This window comes from Scyliorhinus canicula, chromosome 16 (genome assembly GCF_902713615.1).
Source record: "Scyliorhinus canicula chromosome 16, sScyCan1.1, whole genome shotgun sequence".
Classification (NCBI taxonomy): Eukaryota; Metazoa; Chordata; class Chondrichthyes; order Carcharhiniformes; family Scyliorhinidae; genus Scyliorhinus; species Scyliorhinus canicula.
The window spans coordinates 37,263,633-37,276,262 of NC_052161.1; the positions used below are offsets into that span (position 1 = coordinate 37,263,633).

Sequence of the window (12,630 nt, forward strand, 5' to 3'; positions counted from 1 at the left end):
GACTGTGAATGGAGGAGCTCCACATTGTCCCATGGGCTCAACTGCACGAGCACTGACCATGTGCAGCAGCAGTGAATGGAAGAGAAGTGTCTTGTCCAGGAAAGTGTGCCAGCTTTCCTCAATGGATCAGTCTGCTCAGGGCATTCTTGCTGCCACAGGGTATCTGCTGCTATTCTTTGGCACGGTGGTCTTAGCCGTACAGGCTGGTGTGATGGGAGGTGAGAAGCAGGTGGATTGGTAAAGTGTTTGTGTAGCAGCAGGCTTGGGTTGATGGAAATCTTGTCCAGGAGCTTTCTTGTTGCAATTTCCCTCCTGATGTGAGGGGGGCGGGGGAGTCGAGATAATCGGAGGGCACCCAAGATGACATGCATTGTTGTGTTGTGCCCGTTATGGGCAAGACTGGTATGGGATGAGTTATACCATACAGGTGCAGTCGAGTAGACTATGACAAGAGCTGAGATCCTTAACATTTGAGCATCTGCACCATGTAAGATATGCAGATGCTGCAGTCTGAAAGAGGTCCCCAATAGGTGCCTGCATGATGAGGTACCTCATTGTCATTTAGAGCGAGAAGTGAGCAACCTGCTTCAATGTCCTCTGGGGCAATACGGGTGGTATTTTGTGGAGTGTGTGAAAGCGAAGGATGCCATATCGCCAAGAGCTCTAATGGATTCATTGTGGTTACACTTTTCATGTTGCATTTAGCGCATTTGAGAACTTCCTGAATATATTTACTTACATTTCCAGGTAACTCAGCGTGATTTTATACACTAGAGAGCTCAGAAAGAATGGTAACATTATGAAGGTGGTTCTCACCTGTATTAATGAGGGCGGTTATTACGATCTCAAACCAGACCCCAACAGTGGCTGGGGCACTGGGCCGAAACCCCAATATTTTAATTTATTTGTAAGATTGTGCAATTGATTGGCTCCAGGAGTGATTGCATGACGAAATAGGGCTTTGGTATTTTAAAACAAAACTTTATTCTGAATACAATATTAAACTTTTTAAGTTCACACCCAAAAAGAACAGTTTACCCCTGTTGCCCCTTAAACACCGCTACCCTATTAAACAACAAGAAAAGAAACACACAGATCTCAACTTATTGTGGGAGAATTGTGAACTCGGTGTCAGGCAGATTAGAATTCAACTCCTCTCTCCAAAGCTTTCTTCAAAAACTAACTCTCTAAAGCTTTTTCAGAATGTCTCTCAGTATTCCTTGGCTCCACCCAGCAATGACCTCATCTCCCTAAGCTGAAAAAATTATCGCTGCAGGCTGCAGAGCGCATTAACTCCCCAGGAACTTTCCCAGTCAAACTACAATCCATTAGCCCAGACTGAAAAACACATTCCTTTATGTCAATTTCACATTCTTTCTGCTAAAAGCATCCTGGCCCTGGCAGAGATATATGGAAGCCAGGAATGTTGGGGGCGATTCTCCGAGCCCCGTACCGGGCTGGAGAATCGGAGCAATGACGCCCCGATGTCGGCGCGCGATTCTCTGAGGTGCGGATAATCGGCGCCGGTGCGTTTGGCGCGGCGCCGGCCATGGGCCGCTTGAATTGGCAGGGCCGCCGATTCTCCGGCCCGAATGGGCCGAGCGGCCGCTCTGACACGTCAGAGGCCCGCTGGCGCCATTCACCCCTGGTCTCTGCCGCGGGAACTGCGGGAACACTCGGGGGACGGCCTGTGTGGGGTGGAGGTGGGGCTCCTTCACCGGGGTGGCCTCCGATTGGGTATGGCCCGCGATCGGGGCCCACCGATCGGCGGGCTGGCCTCTCCCCCCACCCGGGCCTACTTGCTGGCACGGCCAGACCCTGAACACCGACCCCATGTTGGGTCGGGGCCGGCGCGCAGAAGAAGTCCCCCGCGCATGCGCAGGTTGGGGCGGGCCAACTGTGCATGCGCGGGTTGGCGCTGTGGTAAGGAGGCTGGAGCGGCGTGAACCGCTCCAGCGCAGTGCTGGCGCCAGATCAGAAACTAGACAGAATGGATGGTGCACAAGTTCTTTCAATGAGCTCTTGTTGCACACTTTGGGCTCTTCATGTATGAGGTGCCTTATCTGCATGTATGCTGCAAGATACAGTCCTATCCGAATGTACAGGGCTTCAATTCTGACATTCTCTCACTTTCAGCATTGTGGCCATAGCCTATTAACAATTTGGCAGCATGGAATCCCTCCTTTACCATCATTGACTATCATGCAAGGGGGGACCAGATTGTGAGTGACTTATTGCCATGTGTGTTTGCAATATGATGAGACCCATGGCTATGATGGTGAGGGTTTCAGCCATATGACTGCGATCGAGTCCAAATCATTGATGTTTATTCTCTCCCTTCTGGGTGATGGGAAGTCTCTTGAGTAAATATTGAATTATTGTCCAAGATTCTGTATGTGGCCATATGTCACCAAGGACTGGATGGCAGCAATTCTGATGTTGGAGGTCCTTAAGAGAATCTATTTTGCATACGGACCCATCTGACGATGATCCCCTTCTGCACAGAGTCAGCCCTGGCTACTTGGTCATGCCTCCCAGCTGATCTGCCACTGGTGACCTCCTCATCAATTTCAGCATCTTCTGAATGGACAGTGTCTTCCTCCTCTACCGCCTCATCCTCCTCGTGTTTCTCCTCAGAGGTTGGAGCGCTTCCCATGGCGTCGTCAGCATTGATTTTTATGATCCTCTGCTGCGCAATTTATGCAACATGAAGCACACCTATTCTATCTTTGACATCCTTGCTGGGGCATATTGTAGAGCTCCACATGAGTGAACATGCACCGGAAGCGCATCTTTAAAATGTCAATTGCCTGCTCTATGGTGCTCCTGGTGATGACATGGCTGCTGTTGAAGTTTGCACTCTGGCTCTGGTTTAGGGCTCCTCACTGGAGTCATTATCTAAGTTCTTCGGGGGAAACTCTTATCTCTGAGAAGTAAACCAAGGATTTGTCTTGGTGGCTGCAATAGCTGAGGGTATTGGGAATTGGAACTGCCAGGGAACCTTTCACACCCACCAAGGACGACCTTGTGGTCACAAACCACCTGTACATTAATTGAGTGGAAGGACCGCCGATTGACAAAGGTGTCCGCATGTTGAGTTGGGGTCTTTATGGCAATATGGGTGCAATCAATAGCACCCTGTTCTTCAGGGAAACCTGCTAATTGGGCAAAGGCCATGGCTCTCTGCGTCTGAGATGACAAATCATTAGGGAATCTAGTGCGATCCTGTATGAGCAAACAAAGCATTAGTTATAGCCTTAGTGCAGCTATATGCTGCGGACTTTGATATGCCAGACTGGCCTCCAGATGATCCCTGCAAAGATCTTGAGGTGCAAATGTTGATAGCAGTAGTTACCTTCACAGCCACTAGCAAGGCATGGGTGTTGGTGGATTGTGGCTCGAGTTACTGCCCCGACATGGCGCCCTATGTCTGTCACTACGTCATGGCTTAGCCTCAGTCACCTTCGACACTGGTTCTCTGTCATATTGAGGTACAGTGCCCAAGGTCTGTTCACCCTTCCCACTGCCTCTCCTCCTCCTTCCAGGTGTGTAGGCAGCAGCTTCTCCTTCCTGACCATCTGCCTTCCCTCTGGCTGTTCACAGTGAATAGATTCTCTGAGTGCCATGTGCAAGGGTGCCATCCCCATACACTATGTTCCTCAGCATATAGGGCTATAGGATCGTAGGTATTAGGAGCGAAGTAGGCAATTCAGCCCTTTGACCTGCTTTGACATGCAATCAGATCACGGCTGACCTCTTCCTGGTCTCAAATCCACCTCCTTACCTGTTCCCATGCCCCTTTTAACCAATTTGTATCAGAAATATAACTGTCTTCTTCTTGAAACTATTTAATGACAGATTCCACCCCTCTATGGGGCAGCGAGTTCCAAAAATTCATCACCCTCTGCGAGAAGTAGTTCCTCCTCATCTCAGTTCTAAATCTACCACCTCTCAACCTATATCTGTGCCCTTCTCCAGGACAAAGTTCTTCCTGGCATCTGGGTGCATGAGTCAATAGGGCAAAAATAATTGCCTGTGAGACCAGAAGCCCCATCTCCTATTCCCTTGGGTAAAGGGAAGAAAGTTGGAAGTGGTTTTGTGTCATGTTTGGGGCAAATTTTAAGGAAAGTTCCAGGGGGTACCCTACCTCATCAAAGGAATTCCCTGGCTATCAAATAAATACACCAAATTTAGGGTCTGCTTTGCACACATTGGGATCCACACTCCAAGGCTACCAAATCTGACTAGAATGGAGGCAGGTGTCTCTATAAAACGCACATACTTGAAATATGTTCTGCCCATGCTTGAAATATGTTCTTCCCCTGCGAAAATGAGATGTGCCATGTATGATTTGTAAGTCTGGGATCTAGTTCAACACTTTGTGACCTGATTCACACCCCCATTGAGAGATGGAATTCGAGCCTTATATGTTCGAATCAGAATGATGTGTGCTTGGAAGGGAAGTTGGTACTTGTGATGGGATGTCACTGCTCTTAGCTTTTTGGTGACATAAGTCATGGAACTGGAAGTATCGTTGAAGTAAATCCTGGTTGCTGTAGTAAAGTATATTGCGTATATTCTGGAGCCATGTTGTGTATAGTGGAAGGGATGCCATTGAAATGAGCTGCATCGTCCTGGATGGCGTCAGACTTCTTGAGAGCTGCAGCTGCACCTATCTAAGCGAATGGTGAGTATTCCACCACATTCCTGATTTGAGCCTTGTATTTAGCGAGCTTTGAAGGTTCAGGAATTGAGTCACTCATCACACCTCTGTACCTGTAGCCAGATTATTGATATGGTTGGTCCAGACTAGTCAACAACAGCCCCTAAGATATTGATGGTCATGGTGCTTTTGATTGTCAAAAATTATTACCGTTGTTCACTGCCACTCCTAGTTCAGCCAAAGCCTACACCCTGTGCAAGTCTCATTGTAGGATAACGTATGTTGCTTAATTTTGAAAGATGTGTGTGGTGTATTGTGTGTTTGTCGAAGGTGCCTCTCTTTTTCCCCATTTTATATATATATATATATAAATATATATATATAAATATATGACTACAGACACTTTTCTAAGGATCTTGAAGGCAGTAGAATACGATTAACATGAGTTGTTACTAAATCTTCTGCAGTTGAATTCACACTGTGACTATTAATTCTCAATATTTGAAAACTAATCTAGCAAATTAAATGACAATGCTGTTAATACAGCACTTAAATGAGCTCTTTTTATTTCAATTCTAGATCTTCTGCCCGAGTTTAGCCAGGTTGACCAATCGAATCCCAACTGTGTTGTGCTTGGAGATGCTGCAGGCAATTTTTCTTACAAGAACCTGAATGAGGCCTTTCGAGTTCTGATAGGCCTGGAAAAACCTATCCTGCTGTCTCTTGGCAGAGGGTAAGAGGTATTTTACTGTTTGGTACGAATGTCTTAAAATCTGCAAACAGTTCTGCCATGTGGATACTTTGCTTTGAAATTGTGTAAATGGAGGAAAAATCAATGGGTCTCCCCTCATGAGATCTATGCTGAGAAATGAATTATCAAAGGTCATTCTGCAAAACTCTTTAGTTTGGTTTTGGGTATGTCAATATGTAATGAACAGGAGTTGTCACATCTCACAATAATAATTCAGCCGTATATTTTATTTACTTTTTTTTGTTCCTTTTGGAATAAGCTTACTGTGAACCGAGGTTTTGCTTCTTGGGCTATCAATGCAGTCAGCACTCCATTAACACGGGCCTCGCCAGTTTTGAAATGGGGGATATTGCATTAAATCCAATCAAGCTTGCATGATGCTTGTATCGGGGGTTAAAGCCAAGAGTTGTTTGCATGACCCGCAGGTCATTTGGGATATCTGGAGGGAGTGTGAGGGGGTGGCACGGCGGTGAGACATTAGGGTGGGTAAGGGTGCAAATGATTGGAAAGGGGATAGCCCTGTATGGGAGGATGAGAAATAGCCACCCAGGAAGACAGCAAAGATTGGGGGGGGGGGGGGGGGGGGGGGGGGGGGGGTTGATAAAAGATTTGAATGGAGAGATCATAGGCTTTAAAATATGCAAAACTCCAGTTGGCATTAATACTTGAGCTCTACCTACTTGGGATGAAATCATGAATTCAGTATTTGAACTAATGAAGTGAATTTGGTCAGATTTACTGAGGTGCCGGGAGGGTTGGGGGGGTTGGGGGAACGGACTCTCCCCTCTGGTTGCATTAACAATGCCTTGAGTTATAGCATGCAGTGAATGAAGATGATCTGACTGAACAGGATTTGCTTCAGGCTGCCTATGGAGCTGTGGTGGGGGGAAGGGAGAGCAACCAGCCAGCTCAGCATGGCAGACAGACTAGGATTCTTACTGCCCGAGGAGATTGTACTTTATCTGTTGGACAAAAAGATTAACAGAATTAACTATCTTTAAGGTGTGAGCAACAAATTAACATTTGAAGAACAAAAGTCCACTTTTGTCATGTCTGACAGAAGAGTTGTAGAACCCAAGCTAATGCAGAGTCGCCTAGTGGCCAGAACAAGGAGCTGCAGGGGGGCTCAAATCTGGTAATACAATGTACTTACAATGCCCTGTGCCCTCCTATCCCTTTATTTACATGATCCATTACTGACTCATCTTTTCTTGGACATTTCTTTCTTTTTTAAATTCTCTTTCCTTTTTCCTGACATCTATTATGAATGCACCAACTTTCTAGTTCTATTCCTTCCCATCCTGTTTACTGTAATAATTTCATTCCCCCTCTCCTAGAGAGGAAGAGGGCACTATGGAGAAGGCTTTATCAAATGCAGGTATTCAGGGATGACTTTCCTAACTGTCCTTCACTGAGCCGCAATGTATCTATAAGGTACTTCACTAAAGGAGCTGTCACGGAGCTAAGTTACCTGCTATAGCCACAACTGGAGCCTCAAGCAAGAGCGTGGACAGCACTGCTTGTGGCTGTTGAGGTCTGTGCGGCCCTTGTCTTTTTCATAATGGGCTCCTCCCAGGCTGTTTATTATTGTATTGGAGAAATCATTGAGGCTTATTGTACCAGCAGGAATAGCTGTATCACATTCCCAATGGATGCAGCGAAGCAGGATAAGAGCATTCAGCTTCTGTCAGAATGCTAGTGACCTTCAATACCTTGCAGGCTCATCACCACTATCCAGGCAATTTTCACAATAGAAACTGAATCAGTGGTCAAGTTTGTTTGGGACACGGGCATCACTGGCCTGTGCTGGGTCTCCTGGAAGCAGTCCTGACTCATGGTGGCACAGTGGTTAGCACTGCAGCCTCACAGCACCTGTGACCTTGGTACAATTCCGGCCTCGGGCGAGTGTCTGTGTGGAGTGTGTGGAGTTTGTATGTTCTCCCCTAGTCTGCTTGGGTTTCCACTGGGTGCTTCAGTTTCCTCCCACAGGAATTTAGTCACCTCTATTTAAACCCCTCCAATCTGTTACCTAACAAAAACATGCTGAAAATTTCAATAGACACAGTATCTAAATCCAGATTTCAAAAGTCCTTTGGGTGAAAAATGTTTTCTGATTTCACTATTTAAGAAGAGAGGGAGAGAGAGAAAACAGGAAGCTGCAGACCTGTTGTGCTTACAACTGTGCTGGGACAATCTATTATAAAGGATGTGTTAAATAGACATTTGGACAATCATGATCTGACTGGGCATAGTCAGTATGGTTTTATGAATGGGAAATCATGTTTGACAAACGTGTTGGAGTTTTTTTGACGTTGTTACGAACAAATTTGGTAAAGCAGAGTTGATGGGACCTAGTCTCTTTGAACTTTCAAATGGCTTTTGGTAAAGTCCCCCACAGGAGGTTTGCTAAAAAATAAAAGTACATGGGATAGCAATACTGTCATGGATTGAGGATTACCTAACAGGCAGAAAACAGAGAGTAGGATCATTCATAAATGGGTCATTCTCGCATAGGCATGCTATGGCTAGTGGGGTACCAGAGGGACCAGTACTTGGGACCCAGCTGTTCACAATATATATCGATGATTTGGATGTGGGGACCAAATGTAATATTTCCAAGTTTGTGACTGACACAAAGCTAGGCGAGAATGTGTGTGAGGAAGGTGTTAAGCGGTTCAGGAGGATTTGGACAGACTTAGTGAATGGGCAAGAGCATTGAAGATGGAATATAATGTGGAAAAATGTGAGGTAATCCACTTTGGTAGAAGGAGTACTCCGTATTTCCTAAATGGTAAAAAATTAGAAAGTATATATGTATAAAGGAACCTGGATGCACTTGTCTGTAAGTCACCTGAAGGTGCAGCAAGCTATTATGAAGGCTAATGGAATGTGAGCCTTTATCGCAAGAGGATTTGTGTACAGGACTAGTGAGGCCTTGCTTCAATTGTTTAGGAGCATGTTTAAATTGCACCTGGAGTACTGTGTGCAGTTTTGGTCCCTTTACCTCAGAAAGAACATTATTGCCATAGTACAACAAAGGTTCACCAGACTTGTTCTCGGGATCTTTGGAGTTCTGTACCCCAGAGGGCTGTGGAAGCTCAGTCATTGTGTATGCTTAAAACAGAGATTGATAGATTTTTGATTAACTATAACGTAAAGGGGTATGGGGTAGTGGGTGTAAAAGGCATTAAATGTCCGATCAGTCATGATCATATTGAATGGCGGAGCAGGCTCGATAGGCCGAATGGTCTACTCCTGTCCCTATTGCTAAATGACAGCTCTAATTTTATGATTATTCCCCTTGTTCTGGATTCCTTCACGAGAGGAAATAGTTTCTCTGTATCCACTTTAATGAATCCTTAATTTAAAAAAAAAATTGATCAGATCGCCTTTCAAGCTTCTAAAATCAAGTGAATACCAGCCAAATTTAAGCAACCTGGCTTCATACTTCAACCCTTTAAGCCCTGGTATTTGTTGTTGTTGTGCTGCATTCTGCACAGCTTTGAGATGCTTCGGGCCAGTCCTTAACACTACATGGGCAGTAAGAAGTGGACAAAGAGGAAGAGAGACATTAACCATTAGAGTGCCCCCAGCTGTCAGAGGTCTGAGAATGGCACATCCAAGAACACAACAAGAAAGTCCTCAGATTCACAACACAGCAACCAGAATCTCACAATATCGACTTGACAGGCGGGATTTTCTGATCGATTTTGGCCTCAAGACCAGAAATTTCCGCCCATTGAGTTCCATCAAATTGTCCGTCCCACCCGCGATGATTCCCAAGCCTGACGGAGCTGGAAAAGTTGCTCCATGTTTCCATATGGCAATATGAAGTCAGTCCACAGCTATTTACATGAATTGCTCCTGAAATTACTTCAGGTCTTTGAAATATTAAATCTTTGGTTGACGTTGCTCATCAGTGCCAGGCTATTGGTCATGAAGAACCAAACTAAAATTTAACTGTCCATGAGAAAACACATCCGCGTGATCTGACAATCAGTTGGGGAGTTCTGTTGTCCACTGTTGAGGTAAAATTAATCATCAATCTTCTGCACTCTGGAGAACAGTGCTTTTGTCCCTGGTGTTCCATAAAAAAAAACTTGTATTTGTACGGCACATCGTATATAAATGCAATGGACATCTCCAAAAGCATTTTACAGCCAAGGCAGTACTTTTGAAGTTAATTTCTAATTTAGAAAATGTGGCATAGCAAATTCCCATAGAGAACGATGTGATAGTGGTTAGATAATGTGTTTTTTTGTGATGTCGATTGAAGGATGAATATTAACCAGGACATCGGGGACAACTCACCTCCTCTTCTTTGAAATAATGCCATTGGATCTTCGACATCCACCTGAAAAAGTAGACGGGGGCTCTGGTTTAACCTCTCATCTGAAAGATGGTGGGCGGGATTCTCTCAGCCCGGGGTCAGGTCGGAGAATCGCCGGGCCAGGTATGAATCGAGCGACGCCGGTCCGCCGATTCACCAGTCAGCGGAGAATCGGCGACATTGGCGGCAGCAGTGTCAGTGCGACGTCAGTCGGGGACATTTCTACACGGCCCCCCCCAGAGATTCTCCGCCCGAGTTGAGCCCAATGGCCGCAAAAAAAATCCGAGTCCATATGTGGCCTTACCCGGCGGGACCTCGGCGTGCATCCTTTCCGGGGTGGCCTGGTGGGGGGAGGGGGAGGGGAGATCCAGCCCCGGGGGGGCATCCGCTGTGGCCTGGCCTGCGATCGGGGCCTACCGATCGGCAGGCCGGCCTCTCGGGCTGGGGGCCTCTTTTTCTCCGCGCCGGCCCCTGTAGCCCTACGCCATGTTGCGTCAGGGCAGGCGTGGAGAAGGAAGCCACCGCGCATGCGCTCAATCGCGCCAGTCGCAGTGTGAATGTGTACATTCGCGCTGGTGGCAGCGCGCATACGTAGACTCGCGCCGCCCATTTGATGCCGCTCCAGTGCCATGCTGGCCTCCTGTAGTGCTCAGAATTGCTTCTTCTGGGGGTCTGTTGACGCCGTCATAAAATACAATGGCGTTTATGACGGCGTCAACACAGCCTCAGGATCAGAGAATCCCGCCCGGTACCTCTGACCGTGTAGCACTCCCTCAGCATTGCACTGGAGTGTCAGTCTTGATTTTTGTGCTGAAGTTCTGGAATGGGATTTGAAACCACAACTTTCCTTGTCTGTGTCATCTTCTCCCGCATGATGGTAGTGAAAAGAAACTCTGCAGACTTGGGATAGATTATGCACCGATCTTCATAACCATGAAGTAAGTAAGTTCAGCCATTCATTCATTTATGGATTGTTTGGTTTCCCACCATTTGGATGTGCTAAAGTGTGCGGTGTGAAACCTCTGGTGCTAAATAACTCTGTTGCGAGGTGATTGTGAGTGCCTTTGGTATATTAAAAATGTGCATGTTCTGCCAGTGGTGGTAAATTTCGGATCAGGTAAGCTGTGTAATGAACATGTCGAAATTGCACAGGATTGTAAAATTTGGGAGAAGGCGCTTAGTTTTGACAAGGGGACAGTGCCACTATTGTTCAAGCATTGCTCCTCAGAATAGCAAGGCAACGTCAGAGAGGCTGGTCAATAAAGGGGGGGAAGAAAGGCAATAACTAGCCAGTCAGCTTCAAGTTGTCAAGCCAAGTTTATCAAGGAACAGAATTGGAGAGAAATAATAAGGAGGCTGAGGACAGTTGCTCACAAAAATATTTCATTGTTGGATGTTTTTGCTCAAAATCCACAATTCAAATATCCTTTATCACAGGCACAGAAGCAGCACCACCCGCTTTACAATCAGTCAGTGGAGATGTAATGTTTGTGCGCACATGGATACGGTATTATCTAGATTGACTCCAAAATGAAGTCAAAATTGGCAAGGCCGATCTATGGTTTAGTCAGCAAATGAGAAGTTAAAAGTTATGCCAGCGTGACAGAATTACTCGAGGAAGCTCCTCTGAATGTATTGATTTACATTCAGCATCTATTTTAGATGGGATATGGAACTGGCAGTGTATTTTCTCCAGTCACGCCAGTGTCAGAAAATTAAGCTGCTTGCCTAAGCCTATGGAAGGTTAATGGTCGCTCAAGCAGAGGTCAAGTGGTCATTTGAGAGAGAGGCTTCGATGTATAATTGAAAATGGCAGAAAGATGAGCCATAAAACCATGTCCGACCATGTTGCGCATTTCTCATCTGCTGTCGGAGGTCTTAATGCAGTCCATCTGGCATGGAGCAGAAATAGTTCTGAAAAAATGATTTGCTCAATAATTCTGTCGCTCAGCTGACAGTATCTGCTTGAGTGAAGGTGAATTGCATTTAAGTGAGAGAACGGTATGAATTATTTTTTTTTTAGAAGTTTATTTAGCTTTGCAATAGATTGAAAGACATTTAATATTTCATCCCCTGGCCATTAACCTACAGAATTTCCTTATGTTTTAGTCTCTACTGCAGGGTTACTTTGAAAGACTCATGGAACTATGTGCTCTTCGTGTTGACGATGAAATATTTGATGACTTTGTTTTACTTAATGTGCATGTTCTAACATATAGGAGGAGGCCATTTAGCCCATTATGTCTCAGCTAGGGCTAGCACCATAAACGACAGAATCATAGAATTAAACGACAGAATCATAGAATTAAACGACAGAATCATAGAATTAAACGACAGAATCATAGAATGTTTGCAGAACAGACAGAGGCCATTCAGCCCATGGTGTTCGTACTTACTTTCTGCAAAAGCAGCTCAGTTAATCCTACCCTTTCCCCACAGCTATGCAATTTATTTTCTCTTCAGATGCTCAGCTAATTCCCAAAGTCACGATTAAATGTGCCTCCAATACCCATTAAAGGGTAGTGCATTCCAAACCCTAACCACTTGCTGCATTTAAAAAAAAGTTTCCCCTTGTGTCATTGATGGCTGTTTTGCCATTCACCCCAAATTGTGGCCTTTGGTTTGGGATTCCTTGGTCACAGGGAGTATTTTTGCTTTATCTACTCTCTCTAGATTCTTCATAGTTTTGAACAGTTTAATCAAACCTCCTCTCGACATTCTCTTCTCAAAGGAGAATAATCCCAACTTCTCCACATAAGTGAAGTCCCTCATCCCTAGAACCATTTTTGTGAATCTTTTTTGCATGCTTTCCATTGTTTTCAAGCCCTTCCTAAAGAGTAATGGCCAGAATTGGACAGAGTACTCCACTTGAGGCCCAGCCAGTGT

The 12,630-nt window shown here is 45.5% G+C and overlaps 1 protein-coding gene across 1 annotated transcript in view; it reads left to right on the forward strand.

The window, feature by feature from the left end:
- The window catches only part of LOC119979616 (phospholysine phosphohistidine inorganic pyrophosphate phosphatase), a 164,696-nt gene that overhangs the window by 40,249 nt on the left and 111,817 nt on the right, over positions 1 to 12,630 (forward strand). The window contains exon 3 of the mRNA XM_038822104.1: positions 5,243 to 5,396. Coding sequence (XP_038678032.1) covers positions 5,243 to 5,396 — 154 coding nt within the window. The remainder of the gene's footprint in view (positions 1 to 5,242; positions 5,397 to 12,630) is intronic.